The sequence below is a fragment of the Erpetoichthys calabaricus genome, chromosome 11 (assembly GCF_900747795.2).
Source record: "Erpetoichthys calabaricus chromosome 11, fErpCal1.3, whole genome shotgun sequence".
In the NCBI taxonomy this organism is placed as follows: domain Eukaryota; kingdom Metazoa; phylum Chordata; class Cladistia; order Polypteriformes; family Polypteridae; genus Erpetoichthys; species Erpetoichthys calabaricus.
The window spans coordinates 29049560-29064578 of NC_041404.2; the positions used below are offsets into that span (position 1 = coordinate 29049560).

Genomic DNA, 15019 nt, shown 5'->3' on the forward strand with positions numbered 1-15019 from the left:
AAGGCACTGTATAATAGATGGATATAAAACTGTCGGTGAAAAAAGGGAAGGTACTGTATAATTGACAGACAGAGAAGGTACTAGACAGATAGGTAACATAATTAGCTATGTATCATTTCTATGTAATAAATACAGTATATGTATTCTTTTAACTAGATAAATCATATATCAGTCAACATAAGAAACACATACAAGACAAGGAAAGCACTATATAATAGGCAGACAGAGAAGTCAATAGATAACGGTGTTGGCTATAATTAGTCCGGCGAAAAGCGCGGAACAGCGCCCCCTAAATGGAAGTATCGGAAAATAAATCGCATCGGTAGTGGCGAATGAATGGTAGACGGTTTGAGTTTGGTCACTCACACATCCCTGCGTTAGGATACAGCAGGCTGTTAAATGACTGACTGACACTCACACGTCAGGGTGCACCTCCCAGCATGCACGACGGCACCTAATATGGGATGTTAGCGGAGTAGAAAGATACACGTGTTTGTTATTTCCTTAAGTAGTTACAGTAATTGCAGTAGCTGAGAGTTGCTAAAATACCGAATCAGTCACAAAGTGTGTGTTGATGACCAGAGGTGGGTTCATTTGTGTTTCACTTACATTGCATGTTTGTTATGCGGTTAAGACGTAAAGTTGTTTAATGTGTACTGTGTAGAGTGTATGTGTTGTAAATGTGTGTTATTTACATGCAGCACTATTCTTTAAATAATAGTTTGTTGTTAAACTAATGTACTGTACTTTACTATAGGTTTGTTGATAGTTTACTGATGAACTTGGATTTCATTCTGCCGTTAAGTTAGTACCTGATTTGAGTTATACTGACATCTAGTGGACTTCTGTGTTATTTACTAATAAGTTTCACATATCCTTTTTTATTGTAGACCACACATACACCTATTCAAATATGGGTATATATTCTCAAGTAAATCAGTCATAATTTCATACTGAACTGCTGTGTGGAATTCTCTGCATCATTTACCAGTGTCCTGACTGACACTGCGGAGTGAACACTACATGTCCTGAACTCATCACCGATGCAGTCCTGTTTTGCTACAAAGGGTAAGCAGCAGACACAGTGACACACAAAACTGGAGCTTTGCTGAGATAAGTGTCCTAGATTTCTCCAAAAATAAACCTTCCTCTTTCCAAGCACCAGAGCACCCACAGAGAATGGAAAGATACGTGAAATTATGCAATTTGTAGACCAGAAGAAAGAAAGGTGTGGAACAATGGAAACTGACAAGGAAAATCCTAGAAGTCAAACAAAATGCAACAAGGACTAAAAAAATATTCTAAAGCGATTCGAAAAACATTTGTACAATGGCTAACAGTAAAGCACTACACCAAAAGATGAATTGACCTGGCATGGGAAATGACACCCAACATCCTGGAAGCTCTGAGCTAAGAAAGCTGGAGTGACAAATACACAAAAACCCTGCTGCAAAGACACTAACGCCAGGATGTAGGGTTGAAAATGGGAGCCGATCTTCGTGGCAGAAGAAGGTCGCCTGCTCTGCAGAGCCGGGTCCGTAAAAGGTGAAAGGGGCGGTCGCATAGCCGATTAGCCACGCGGTCGCGGGAAGGTAAACAGAGAGCCCTTAAAGCGGCGGCTGGACAGAAGCAGGCAGGCAGGCACAACGATTCAATCAACAAGGTTTATAAAATGAAATATATACACATAATAAATAGAAATCGATCAAACAACTATATACAATAAATAACATGAAATAAGTATAAATAAATAAAAGTCAAACTAACAATCCAAGGAACTATATATAAACAAATATATATCAAACAATTTTTGCAATAAAAAAATAACTACCAAACAGAGTAGAGAACCAGTAGATGTAGCCCAAAATTAAAAAAGAAAATTGAGAGGAAGAGGAGGCCTGCCAGTCATTGCAAAAAAAAAAAAAAGTAAAAACAGCTTGAAAAAAAGGAGGGAGGCCTCCTTGACAATATATAAAGTGCCAGTCATTTGCAAAAAATAAAAATAAAAAAAAGTAAAAACAGCAGACCTCCTCGTGAACAAAAAAAAAAAAAAAAAACCACTGTATGGGCCCATCTACAAATCAAATAAATAAATAAAGAAAGAAATACAATTCTTTAATGGCTATCCCCCCCAGCATGATTTTTCTTCTCCCTCCTCTTTTCCTCCAGCCACTCCTGTATAGTTTTGCCGGCTGAGGTGGAGCAAAAGAATTCCCCCCCAAATTGGCTGTGGCCGAACTCTTTTGTTTTAGGACGGCCACAGCACTTGCAAATGTAATTTTCGATCTTTTTCCGTTGCTTGGGGGGGTTTCCTTGCTGTCGTGCCAGCTCGTCCGCCTCCTCCTTTTTCTTTCGCCGCCAGGCAGTGGTGCGGGGTACTGAGGGTCCTGCCGGCGGCGATGGAAGCGGAGCAGTGGCAGTGTCAGCCGGCGGGGAGAGTGGCTGGGTGACGGGTGCTTCATGTGGCTCGGGGGGGTGCCCAATGATGGCTGGTGCCACATCCACGGGGCCCCGACGTCGCTGCGTCGCCTGACCAGATAGGTCAGGCGGGTTATGGAATTGTAGTGGTTGTGCAGCGGACAGCTCGGGGCCCGTGGGTCGTGGTCGAACGGTAGGGGTGGGCTCTGAAGCAAGGGCCGAGCTGGTTGGCTGTGGCACGGCCATCTCCAGAGCCCGCCGTACCAGCTCCCTGGTGCGAGTGTAGTGCCTACAGGGACAGAAAGCAAAGTAAGTCAGGGTGGGAGGGAGGAGAGGGGCATGTGGATGGTACTTGTCCAGTGTGTACTTACCATTGTGCCAGGGTGCGCTGATTGAGGGGGAATAACTGGATACGTGTCTGGGCCACGAGTACCGGATTTGTCAGGATATTTTCCTGGATGCAGATGTAATCCCGCATCACAGCTGCCCAGCGGTTCACCCTCACGCCGCTGATGGTGGTTCCTTCGGGGTGAATCCTGGACAGCTGTACACAAACGGCCTCCACAAGGTGGCTGATGTTTGGCATCTGTGCGGCTTGGCCGACCATACACGTACAAAATTCGGGGGGTGGGAGGGAGAGAGAGAGAGATCAGTCAGCCATGCCATCGATATCCCATCAAAAGGAAAGATGCGACACCAAAGAGGTTGATCACCTACCGTTGCAAGCTCTCCACTCCCGGTGTGACACTGGTCTGCGAGTGCTTGCGTCGGAACCTCCCCTGCACCAGTCTTTCCTGGTGGCGTGGCAGAAAGCGAACTGGGGCCTTGTTGCCCTCCGGCAATCGTTCCCAGAGGGTGACGATCTCCTCCACTTGCTGCTGCGTCACGTAGGGATGGTGACGCAGCTTTACGAGACTGCAGGCCAGGTTGACCATGTGCTGGTAACCTGGGCCAGTGTCAGGTCCAAGGCTATTTTGTTGGGGGAAGAGAGCGAAAGTGAGAAAGGGGAGCACTCCTCAGATATTCCACAGGTATAGCACAACTCGTCGGGAGAGACTTACCAGCTCGTGGGACACGCTTTGAGTGGCCTCGTCTCCAGGGGAGGTGTCCTGGTCGGCTGGCCCAGACTTTGAGGCGCCGATGGCAAGGCGCGACTGGGACTTGTCAGACGACAACGGTTGTTGGGCGAAGTCCTCCTCAAGGCCGAAGACGGTGTTGTCCAGAGGTTCCTGCACCGGCCCCTCGTCCTCTTTGAAGCCCTCGTCGACACTGTCATCGTCGTCGTCTGTATCGGTCCCATCCGGAGCGTCGGGATCCCTGCCCATCACTTCCTCCAGCACTCGACCGGTCTGCGAAAATAGGTACTGGATACCTATGAGCTCACCTGTGAAAAGGAGGGAAGTGTTTTAAAATGAAAAGGTTGGGGAGGGGAGAGAGAGAGAGAGAGAGAGAGAGACAGAGAGAGAGAGAGATAGACAGCTCGACGCCCGCCTCACCAGTGTACTTCGCAGGCCGGGTGTAATCGTCAACCAGCTTCATGCGATATACAATGTCGCTCAGCTCGTTGACGGAGTGCTGGAGTTGGCCACTGTAGCAGACGATATCACGGTCTCCTTCCTCCACTGCTTGTGCCGCACGGTCCTCGTTCCACCGCGCCAGGCCTTCCAGCAGATAGGCCTGAAAGTGGGCCGCGCTGGCTGAAGTGCCTGAAAGACACGGTGAGTGAGTGAGAGAGAGAGACAAAGAGATAAAAATGCAATGCCACCCACTCCCTCGCACAACACAGGTCACAAAGAACAGGTTTCTGAGCACCCTTACCAGGTATGAAGCGGTCCAGATGCAGGTGGAACGACTCCAACGAAGTTGAACCACGGCCACACCTGAACACCGGCAGCGTGATCCCCCCTTTGACCAGCTGCCCGGTCTGCATGTACAGGTGCATGCCGGGTGGGTCCTGGATGCAGTGGAGGTGGCGCCTCTGAGTTTTCCATATTTCCTGTATTTTTGCGCGGTCCAAAAGCGGGATACCCATGGTGTCAGTGGCGTCCCCGAAGGCCTCCAGCATCTCGTCGATGAGCCGGCCCGTCTCCTCCGCCCCACGTGTGCGGCGGCGGCAGTTGCGGGCCAGCTCCTTTAGTGGGATCCTTCCGTAGCCGGAGCCTCGGGGATCGTTCCCCGGCCTCGCCAGCCTTGGCCTGTCGCAGCCTGGCGACGTCTCCCTGGTCCCACTCAAAGATGCAGAACGAGAGACGCGCCATGAAGAGGCTGTACAGTGGGTGGCTCTCCGTGGTGACACCCGCTGCAAAGCGTCGCATCAGGTGCCACACGTCGAGCCGCACCACCAGCTGATCCCACTGGTTGAATAAGAGGGACACCTTGCAGGGTCCCCCGTGGGAACAGCAGTCTCGGTCCACATACAGGACCAGAGGCGGGGACACACTGGCATCACGGTATCGCCGCATCAGCCCGGTGGCCATGGGGTGCAGGCCAGCGCCCTCGGCTGCAGTGAGGACGCTGATCAAGATCTGGCCGTGCTCGTTCCCCACGTTGGTCACCCAGGCTGCCGTTCCTGCCGTGGCACCAGCTAGTTTCTTGATCACCTGAACGATGAAAGGGAGAGTGACGGTAAGCTGGAAGGAAGGAAGGAAGGAAGGAAGGAGAGGATGACGATATTGCTCACCTTCTTTGTTGAGTCCATCTTCAGGATTGAGCCAAAGATGGAGGTGATCCGGGCCTTGGTCTCATCTAGCCTCGAAGCCACCACCCTGGCATAGATGGACAGCAACCACTTTGTACCGGGCACCGGGGTCATCTGCGGTAGAGGCGGAGTCGTAGGTGCCTCGGCACCCGGTGTAATGAACTTGGTGACCGCGAACATGAACAGTCTGGACCGCTCCAACCAGGTCTTGCCGTGCTCCTCGAGCAGATATTTGCGCAGCCGGGTGGCCCCGTTGCCCAGCGTGCGCTCACGCATCTGCCCGATCAGCTTTTTGTCGCAGGATAATCTGTGTTAAGAGAGAACAGAGACGTTAGGACTGCCCGTGTGTGCCCGTCTACCTGTGGAGAGTTGACCCAGCCATCGGAGACTCCTTGTCTGACCTGTAAGTCAGGATAGCTGGAAACTGATCCCGATGGGTGCAGTGCAGCTGATCCAAGATATCCTGCGACCAGCCCGCCACCTTCTTCTTGCAGCGCCGGCACTCCAGGTACTCCGTGGCCATAAAGTACCATCCATCTGTGTCCAGGACCCTCCGGACGGTCCTGTAGAGTCCGGCTCCCGACAACCTGTGGCTGCACGCCGTGCAGGACAGCTTGTAGCCCCACATGTGGTACGGCATCCACAGGAAAAACGGGCGCTGAAAAAAGGCGTCGGGCGATGTCGGGGGCTGGAGGTACACGTTGCGGGGGCCGGGAGGGTGCCACCAAAGGCGAAGGTTGGAGGTCAGCACAGGCTTTTCGTCCTTGCCCCTGGTGAAAAGGACCCGACTTAACCACGCGTGCTGTTCTTTTGGTAGTGAACTCCTCCAGCCCTCAGGAAAAAGTAGCTGTGTGTGTGTGTGAGAGAGAGAGAGAGACAGACAGCATGAACAACAGAAAAACAAACAAAAGCGATCAGACAGGGCCTGTTTCTTTCCCGGCAATGCAATTCAAACAAACACATCCTTTTAACTCACCTCTCTCCTGGCTACGGACAGCGTTTGTGAAGGCTGCTTTCCCGGATCAGCCGTCGGTTGGGAGTGCTGGGATGGCAAGGGCCCTCCACTGGTTGCAGACTGGGAGGTAGATGCTGGGGAAGGTTGTTAACAAATTCAAACAAATAACAGGTTAAACAAAAAAAGTGAAGAAGCCACCACCAGTTTCCATGGGTGGCTGTCACTTACCAGCCTCCAACTCCATGCTGGCCGACAGCAGCACGTCATCGGGAATCTCGATGACGGAGGCTGCTGCAGAGAGAGAGGCGGTGGGGGCAACAGTGGTGGTTTTGGGAAGGGAAGAGGTTGCTGCCGCCTTCGCCTCGTCTCTCTGCTGCACATACAGCTGGAGTGCATGCATCTTGGTCCCGACTTTGGTGGTCTGGCGCCGGAGCCATTTGATGTAACTGCATTGGGGTACAACAGCGGGAATGGTAACAGGTGAACAAATGGAAGCAGGGTTCCAACTACCTTGCTGTGCCCTTCCCCTCAGACCTCACCCAAAAGTCTCTCACCTCTTGGCCTCCCGATCTTCTGTATCGTAAAGGGCCTCAAACGTCAGGTGTCCGTGTTGGCCGAAGCCGACGAGCCTCTTGCCCTCGTCCAGAGTCCTGGCCGACCCGTCTCTCTCCTGGTGACGATGGATGGCCTTCTTCACGTCGGGGAAGAGCCAGGCGTAGGACTCCAGGGCGTTTTTATTGCTCGCCAGCGGGCTATCCGACACCTGGCCATCTTTGCGCTCCCTCAGGTGGGTTGCCAACACCATGACGGCATAGCCGAGGTCATGGGTCAGCAACCATTTAAAAGTCTGACCCCGGTACTGTCCAAACTGGAGCTCGCTGGCGCTGCGCACCAGCTTGGAGTCCCCGGGGTCACCACCTGCTGCCCGCACCCGTCTCCTGGCCTGCTCCCTGACCATCTCGGCCGACTTGACCTTGAACAGCACAGGGCCGCTCAGGCCGTATGCCTTGGCGACCTGGATCACCTCGGCGGAGGCCTTGAGGGTCAGTTCGCCAGAGGTCTCGTGGCGGAACTGTGGCACAGGGTTCAAGCTGGATAAATTAGATAAACCAAGACAAAGTTACAGTTCCATTCCAAAGTTTTACAACACCTATTTTTCTTCAAATTTAACCAGCTGGAATGCAACGAGCGAGCTGAAACAGATCCTCAGGAAAATGGCAGACATTTACATTTAAAGTTTAGGTTACCAAAAACTGAAATTAAAACAAATTTCAGAATATTACAAATTGGCCTTCAGGGAACAACGAATAGGTTACAACCACCATATAGTCTGCACCAAGCGACGTTGCCTCCAACAGAGATCAAATAAAGAGTAACTGAGCATGCAAAAAGGAAAAAAGGAAAAAGGGAACAATAGGATGATAAACCGCCACCTTTGAACAAATTCTATAGGCACCAAACCCAATATTCCAAAAGGGTTTTTTTTTTTCAAATGAACCTTCGCGATATTTAACCTGGGCGGCACGGTGGCGCAGTGGGTAGCGCTGCTGCCTCGCAGTTGGGAGATCTGGGGACCTGGGTTTGCTTCCCGGGTCCTCCCTGTGTGGAGTTTGCATGTTCTCCCCGTGTCTGCGTGGGTTTCCTCCGGGCGCTCCGGTTTCCTCCCACAGTCCAAAGACATGCAGGTTAGGTGGATTGGCGATTCTAAATTGGCCCTAGTGTGTGCTTGGTGTGTGGGTGTGTTTGTGTGTGTCCTGCAGTGGGTTGGCACCCTGCCCAGGATTGGTTCCCTGCCTTGTGCCCTGTGTTGGCTGGGATTGGCTCCAGCAGACCCCCGTGACCCTGTGTTCGGATTCAGCGGGTTGGAAAATGGATGGATGGATGGATATTTAACCTATGAATACTTACATGTCAACACCGCAGGTGATGTTGGGTCTATTAAAACAACGCAATCAACCAGTACATCAATTACAGAAAGATTCCTTTGTTTTGAGAGGAACATTGCTACTACAAACAAAGACTCACGTAGGAATACTACTGCCAGCCATGGTATGAGATACCAGAAACTGTTAATTCTGAATTCTGAAAGAGTAAAGGGACACACAAAAAAAATAAATAAATATAGATAGATAGATAGATAGATAGATAGATAGATAGATAGATAGATAGATAGATAGATAGATACTTTATTAATCCCAGGGGGAAATTCACATATTCCAGCAGCAAAAAATATTAAATTAAAGAGTAATAAAAAATTCACGTAAAAAAAACAGACAATAACTTGAATAATGTTCACTGTTTACCCCCTCTGGTGGAATTGAAGAATCGCATAGTTTGGGGGAGGAACGATTTTCTCAGTCTGTCAGTGGAGCAGGACAGTGACAGCAGTCTGTCGCTGAAACTGCTCCTCTGTCTGGAGATGACACTGTTTAATGGATGTAGTGGATTCTCCATAATTGATAGGAGCCTGCTGAGCACCAAATGGTTAGTAATACTAGTACTGACTTTCTTTAAGGCCTTTAATAATATTACAACTACCTTGTTACACTGCATTTTCCCATTGCTAGCATTTTTATTATTAGTATTATTATTATTTATTATTAACAAACATAATTATAACGCAATTCTGTCCAGACTGTTTACAGATATTTATATTACTGAAACCAGTTTACTAAAATGAAAAAAAAAAGAATACTTTTATTAATATGTACAAAACAAATGAATTCTCATTAGATTAAACTACATCTGTTTTACTTCACTTCTCTATAATCCTTGTAACATCAATGGTACCATGTTAATAGTATCAGCGGGCCCCCCTTTACAATAAAACTCGAAACAAGACATCGCCTCGACCAATCGCTGCACGTTGCTGCACACTGCTGCTTGTCAATCATCCGAGAACTCGGAATGAACTCGGAATGAACTCGGCACGAAGATCAGCTCTCCGCAATCCATGTGGGCTGTGCTTGTTAGTCTTGCTGTTTATTGTGTACAGTGCATCAAGCGCTGCAAAAAGGTTCCTGTAAAGACAAAAACACCAAAGTCCCAATTCCAGGGAGTGAGGGATTAAGACCAGGTGCCATTTCTTCCAGTGAACCTATGGTGAGTATTCAAGACAAAATATATTTATTTAAATAAATGCAAATTTCAAAAAGGAAATTCATGAGATGGTGCAAAGAGCCACAAGATCAAAGATCTGTCATCGCATTGGAGGGAGGGGGTTTAGGGTCGCGGCATGTATCCAGTGTTTCCCCCTAAACAAATTCTTAACACATCACAATGCACCCCACACAACAAAAATGACCTGAAGAAAAATAACTTGCAGAAAGAGTAAAATGTGGCTTATTTTATTATTTACACATGGGCAGCTATTCCCAGAGGTTCTAGAGCACACCTTTAAGAAAGTTGAACCAGTGCTGTGCCAATACATGGCATCACATTCAGGGCATGGCTTCTCTTCACTTCTAGAAGAGGTACTGTCACTTCTGCCTTCTCTCTCTGACAAAACCTGAAAAAGTTGACATTTAAATTAATTATCCATAGGAACATCTAGTAATACAGTATGTTTTTGTCAACTGCTACTGCCCAGAATCATTACTATAGACTGAAAAAACAATTTTCAGTTATAGGTAGCCAAACTGCTTGATAAATTCAGTAATAAAAAGGAGTGTAACCATACACAAATTAATTTGTATTTGTAAATGGCATTAAAAGTTTGAAGTGATTTGTTTTAAGCTATTTTTAAAGTGGTACTGTTTAAAACGTAGTATAAAACAGCTAATATGGTTTAAAAGAATCATTAACCAAGAGAAAATGTCTGCAAAAAAACAAAGGTAAAGTGTCAAATAAAAAAAATCTGAACATGATGAGGTAAATTTACTTGTCATTAAAGCATTTAAGCAGACTAAACCTGAGAATGTTTTGTAGCCCTCCCAGTCAAAATACACATACATGTATTATAAAGTATTCCATTTCTTAATATGAGCCTACTTAATTCTACAACCACTTCAGGCTGGATGTGCCTGTATACATATTTCCTCATTGTTGTTTCTGTTAGTGTTTGCATTAGGATTTTGTTATTGGTTCAGTCACTGTAGTGAATGACACAGTCATGAGCTGAGGATACAAAGATCCTGAGTGTCAGATCAGCTTAATCATCGGTGAGTATGTATGCTGGGGGGTCGGACTGTCTGGGTTTGCCAGCTTTACATCCTTTAGCCTACAGATAGCAGTTGCTTGGTAAGGAAATGATAGTTTGTTACAAACAGAACATGAACACGGCACAAGTGGTTTGTGAGAACTTTGTTTATAGCCTGCCAGTTCTGTACTTATGAAGTATAAGACATTAAAATGTGCAAGGGGTAGTTCAAAAGCAGGGATGCCCTCCTCTGCAAATGTCTATAGTAGTTAATTTGGGGATTTAAATACCAATATTATGATACAGTATTTAAAGCCTTTAAGTGAGTAAAGATTGATGAGGCATGCTGAGCTAAATGGCCGTTTCTTACTCAAAATGTTATGTTCTTAATCACTCATACTCAGTTGAACCCAAATTGCTCACAAATATTTTGTCTCTGTTTTTTGGTATTTCTTCTTTTTCACCCCCAACCAAAATCTTATCAGAGAACTTTTTAAAAAATATTTTAGCTTGCTCCTGGCCTTTATTCACTTGTTGGTGGATTTCACTTCTTTTTCCTTAATCTATATGTTACGTGTTGTAAAAGACACAGGGGGCATCAGTGAACCCAAAAATCCCAGACACATCACACTACTTAGATCCAGGTGCACAGTAATGGTTTTTATTTTTAAAAAATACCTCCAACACAAGTCAGTCCTCACTCTTCCCTTTCCCCAATCCTCCCATTCCTCCTCCAGGTGAGCTTTGCCTTCTGCCTCCCGACTCTAACTCACTGGAGGAGGCTGGACAGGTCGCTTTTATTTCAGACCCGGGAGTACTTCTGGTATCGGGCAAAGCCCAACAGAAGCATATCCGGGCCGGACAGAACTTTCCTGAAGCAGGGAGTCCCTCTCCCTGCAGTGCCCTCTGGCGACACCCCAACATGGTTGCTACTCAGGACTATAACTCTCATAAATCCCTCAGGGTGTCCTTATTGGGTCCGCGCTAGCAGGGCACTGACATTTATCATAATGAGGGAGGAACTGCCCTGGATACACCAACTCCTTCGCCTTAACCATTAGATTATCCCTTTGGAAGGGAAGTTGCTTCAGTTCCATCCCGCCGGCTTATGCCTCCTTCCATACTGTCCTTCCGTTACGGCATCCCTGCCAGAAAAGGGTTCAGCAATTTTCTCTCATCCAGAGATTATAATTTTGTTGATCTTTGTTAAATAAATAATTGCAAAATACTTTTAATTCCTCTTCATAAGAAGGACTGGCTTTAATCTATTAATTGCACTAAAATGAGGAATGTGAAGGGAGACTTCCTACATCCATTATATATACAAATCTACTTTTAATTGCATGGTATATGACAAAAGAGTCTAACATTTTTAAATCCACTTAACCCACTTTATGGCTATCAGCTTTGGCAATACTGAGCGCTAGAAAGGAACCAGTTCAGAAAAAGCACCAGTCCATTTCAGGACCCACTCACACAAAAATCATTTGGAATGCCTATTTGCCTAACGCTCATATCTTTGGAGATGTGGAAGAAAAACCATACAAACAAGGTGAGAACATGCAATCTCTATGTAGAATGCATCAAGACTTGACGCTAGGATGCTGGCTCAGTGGCCCTACTCACTCCACCATCTTGCATCTTGTAAGAATTTTACTGATCTACCAAGAGATGGAAACAACAGGCATAGGGTGAGAGTCATGTTTGATAGAAGAGCATTGTGGATTTTAAAAGTACTTAGGAGAAAAGATGTGCTCAAAAAACAGAAACAAGTCGAATACGAGGAGATCAAAGAGCATAATGACAAAGACAAAACTCAAAGTGGAAAAAACGAAAGCAAAAATCTACACCAGAAAGGTTGTTAGGAAAAAGAATTTAATAAAGACAAAGGTTTTGAATTGAATCTGTGAACTCAGATGAGAAAATGACCTTGAAAGTAAACTTTTATCCTGTCACATCGTGACTGACAGTTCACAACAACAGAGAACACGCCAACGACACAAGCGCTGCCCCGACAATGGGAGCTCAAAGCAGTGCCACTAGCAAATAATTGAAATTGCAGCTGAAACGGCCCAAATAAAATTACAAAGCAAAACTAAGCCATAGGGTGAGAAGCTAATGTCATCACTGGAATTCTTGAGGTGGAAAAAACCCTGATTCCAAAGCTAAACCATGGAAAAAGGCATATGAAGACAAGTCCATAAATTAAGGGTCCAGCAGATGAAGCACAAAACTAAATAAACAAACAAGGTGAACCCAGAAGGACAAAGATCAATCATCACAACAAAACTGAAAGTCAGAAGACAAGCCTAAAAAAACTATTCATTCTAAATCAATTAGAAGAATCGTTTTCAGAAAATGTTCATAATCTTGGAGAGCACAAACGGTGGTTTAAATATCATTGCATTAGAGACATCATGCAGCACAATCTCTGGCACGTGCAATGCTGCCAATCAACTTAAAGAAGGGCAGCACCCAAAAACACTTGATTAAGTTGTCCAGAACTAAATGGAGACAACACATCAGGTGGTAGTACCAAGAGGTTGCAAGTGGTACCCACAAGAGTAGAGAAACATGGACTGGAAGATGAGAGGTAAGCAAATAAGTGTGCTGAAGTCAAAACCAGAAACTCAATCCTATCTTTACTGTAAACCAAAACGTAACCGAAAATCGAAGTTAGAAACACAGTTGTTAAATTGCTTGAAGTAACATCTAAACCAAAAACACACACAAGGTTTTTTGGAGAACGTATCAACAATCTTACACAATGCTAACTCTGTGCTGCTGGCTAAAATTTGCTGCATTGGACTTGTCACTCTATGTGCCTCCAGGCAACATCTCCCAATAACCAGTGAGTGATTCCTAAATCCCAGTACAGTCAAATTGCAGAACTCCACAGCGTTGCTCTGTTGACGAGCCAATCAAATTGCACATATTGGATGTTTAGCTGTCTTTGAATTGCAAGACATGTCGCACAACATGCTCAGTTATTTGCATCTTTCTAAACACGAGCATTCCAAGGCATATCTGTCATGGATTTTATTTTTATTTTTTGTAATAATTTCTTGGCCTGAAAAACTTGCAAAGTAAAAAATAGGGAGTTTCTGAGGTCAAGGAATCTGGTGGTTTCATTTATTTTTTGTTCTGAAGCATTTTTATGAATGTTTCTTTTTGAATTCTTTCTCTGCCAATGCCATACTGTTTTTGCATAAGCACCACCATTTTTGTTGTGCTAGGCTTAACAATCAGTGATGCACGTCACGTGATGTCATCGTCACGACAGGATAAAGGCTGGCATCACACATTTCCAAATGGTCTCAGTATTCATATTACTTCAAAGAACTTGGTTTGCAACATACTATATGAATTTGATTTCTTGATTTTGACTTTTTTGGGGTCCTGACTTTGCTTCTTGCCTCTCGTATTGGTTAGTAAATAATGTTCAACTTCATGGTTCTCGATCCTCTCGCTATGTCCTTTTTGACCCAGATTTGTGATTCACATTTTTGGACTCTGTTAGAAATACCAATGTTCTTAGCTTGCTTTTCTGACTTCATCTCCTGAATCTTGATTTAAAACCATGTATGACTGTTTGTTCCTGTGCGGTAATTACAGTACCTTGCACGTTATTCTCTTAAAGCATCCTTATACTTAGTGAAGTTAGGGTTGTAGAAGGATCACTTTACTCATGAGGCATGTTTTGTAGTAGGAGTTTCGAGTGGTGCTGAGGGCAGCAAGCAGACCCGTCTTGGAGTTTTTGCTGTATAAATCATGTGACACAAACATGCAATCTGATTGGCTTTTCAGCGGTCTACAGCTAGACCCTTTTCCCTAAACCTTAGGGGCTCAACAAAACAGCACTCATTATGAAAACAAAAAGAGTGCTGTGAAAATTTCTATACATGTCAAAAATAATTTCTCCAATGTTAAAGCCACAATTAAAAAACAAAATTAAGCACAAATACAAAATCCTAATGTTTTAGGGCCTAAACGATATAGAAGTTATAACTTAAAAAATTCATAACCTTGGAAGAAAAAAATCATAACACAGGATAAGACTACATCACCCAAAAAATTCCATTATATTCAGAAAGAATGACAAAAAAATGCACAACATATATAAAATTAGATGTCCACATTACGCAATTTTGGTGTTTTAAGTGTCTTTAGAATTGGGCAGAAATTACATGCAGCTCACTTCTAAACGCTTGTTTATACCTCCTACCTTATGCCAGATGTTGTTAAAATTGGATAAAGCAGGTTTGAAAATGGATTGGTGAATGGGTGGACAGTCTCAATCAGGATGTTATGTTTATATATTACTTTTGTAAATTCTACAGCAACCATGCCTGACTCACTTTCTGTAACTTTTTTGGAAAGGTACTGGGACAAATGCTGGTTACATGAAAAAGCTGCAAAACGTGGAGCTAGTGAAGGGAACTGAGAGCCTCATATGTATCAACATGGAGTGGGGTGCTTTTGGAGATGATGGGGTGCTTGATGGTTACCGGACCAAATATAACAAAGAGTAGAAGCTCATTCAGTCAATCAAAGGAAGCAGATGTAAGTGCTGGTTTTTGACTTTGAAATGTTGTCCATCTTACTAGCAAGCACTCACTCTTTCAGTGTTGTGTATCACAATGTCAGTCTGCTTAAGAGTTCTGTCCTTTCTCAACATCAATATATTTGAGAAGATGATCAGCGGGGTGTACATGAGAGATATTGCTCGACTCATCCTCATAGACCTGCCTAAAGAGAATATCGTGTTCAAGGGAATGGTACCCGCTGCCTTGCAGATGAAAACAGCTTT

The 15019-nt window shown here is 45.2% G+C and overlaps 4 protein-coding genes across 4 annotated transcripts; all 4 read right to left on the reverse strand.

Annotated features, from left to right (window-relative positions):
• Positions 1-2115: 2115 nt before the first annotated feature.
• Positions 2116-3025, reverse strand: LOC127529629 (uncharacterized). Its single transcript, XM_051933815.1, has 2 exons — positions 2790-3025; positions 2116-2707 (listed from the first exon to the last, which is right to left on the reverse strand). The coding sequence occupies exons 1-2, from the start codon at positions 3023-3025 to the stop codon at positions 2116-2118; spliced, it is 828 nt and encodes a 275-aa protein (XP_051789775.1).
• A 379-nt stretch (positions 3026-3404) lies between these two features.
• On the reverse strand, positions 3405-4450 carry LOC127529630 (uncharacterized). Its single transcript, XM_051933816.1, has 3 exons — positions 4237-4450; positions 3915-4124; positions 3405-3802 (listed from the first exon to the last, which is right to left on the reverse strand). Exons 1-3 carry the CDS (start codon positions 4448-4450, stop codon positions 3435-3437), a joined length of 792 nt encoding a protein of 263 aa, XP_051789776.1. The 3' UTR covers positions 3405-3434.
• Positions 4451-4454: 4 nt separating this feature from the next.
• Positions 4455-5953, reverse strand: LOC127529631 (uncharacterized). Its single transcript, XM_051933817.1, has 3 exons — positions 5518-5953; positions 5099-5423; positions 4455-5018 (listed from the first exon to the last, which is right to left on the reverse strand). Exons 1-3 carry the CDS (start codon positions 5754-5756, stop codon positions 4455-4457), a joined length of 1128 nt encoding a protein of 375 aa, XP_051789777.1. The 5' UTR covers positions 5757-5953.
• Positions 5954-6054: 101 nt separating this feature from the next.
• LOC127529656 (uncharacterized) lies at positions 6055-7279 on the reverse strand. The gene is made up of 3 exons (XM_051933934.1): positions 6626-7279; positions 6300-6517; positions 6055-6205 (listed from the first exon to the last, which is right to left on the reverse strand). The coding sequence occupies exons 1-3, from the start codon at positions 7027-7029 to the stop codon at positions 6084-6086; spliced, it is 744 nt and encodes a 247-aa protein (XP_051789894.1). The 5' UTR covers positions 7030-7279; the 3' UTR covers positions 6055-6083.
• Between the last annotated feature and the right edge of the window lie 7740 nt (positions 7280-15019).

Bases quoted from the DNA above. Each gene is read 5' to 3' on its own strand.
- LOC127529630 (XM_051933816.1), bottom strand. From the start codon at position 4,450: ATGGGTATCCCGCTTTTGGACCGCGCAAAAATACAGGAAATATGGAAA. The intron at 4,125-4,236 runs GTAAGGGTGCTC...CGTGTCTTTCAG, and splicing joins TCTGGACCGCTTCATACCTG to GCACTTCAGCCAGCGCGGCC. The intron at 3,803-3,914 runs GTGAGGCGGGCG...TCCTTTTCACAG, and splicing joins CCGGCCTGCGAAGTACACTG to GTGAGCTCATAGGTATCCAG.
- LOC127529656 (XM_051933934.1), bottom strand. From the start codon at position 7,029: ATGGTCAGGGAGCAGGCCAGGAGACGGGTGCGGGCAGCAGGTGGTGAC. The intron at 6,518-6,625 runs GTGAGAGACTTT...ACCCCAATGCAG, and splicing joins GAAGATCGGGAGGCCAAGAG to TTACATCAAATGGCTCCGGC. The intron at 6,206-6,299 runs GTAAGTGACAGC...AACCTTCCCCAG, and splicing joins CAGCATGGAGTTGGAGGCTG to CATCTACCTCCCAGTCTGCA.
- LOC127529629 (XM_051933815.1), bottom strand. From the start codon at position 3,025: ATGGTCGGCCAAGCCGCACAGATGCCAAACATCAGCCACCTTGTGGAG. The intron at 2,708-2,789 runs GTAAGTACACAC...CTGTCCCTGTAG, and splicing joins CAGCGCACCCTGGCACAATG to GCACTACACTCGCACCAGGG.
- LOC127529631 (XM_051933817.1), bottom strand. From the start codon at position 5,756: ATGCCGTACCACATGTGGGGCTACAAGCTGTCCTGCACGGCGTGCAGC. The intron at 5,424-5,517 runs GTCAGACAAGGA...CTCTTAACACAG, and splicing joins CCAGCTATCCTGACTTACAG to ATTATCCTGCGACAAAAAGC. The intron at 5,019-5,098 runs GTGAGCAATATC...TTCATCGTTCAG, and splicing joins AGATGGACTCAACAAAGAAG to GTGATCAAGAAACTAGCTGG.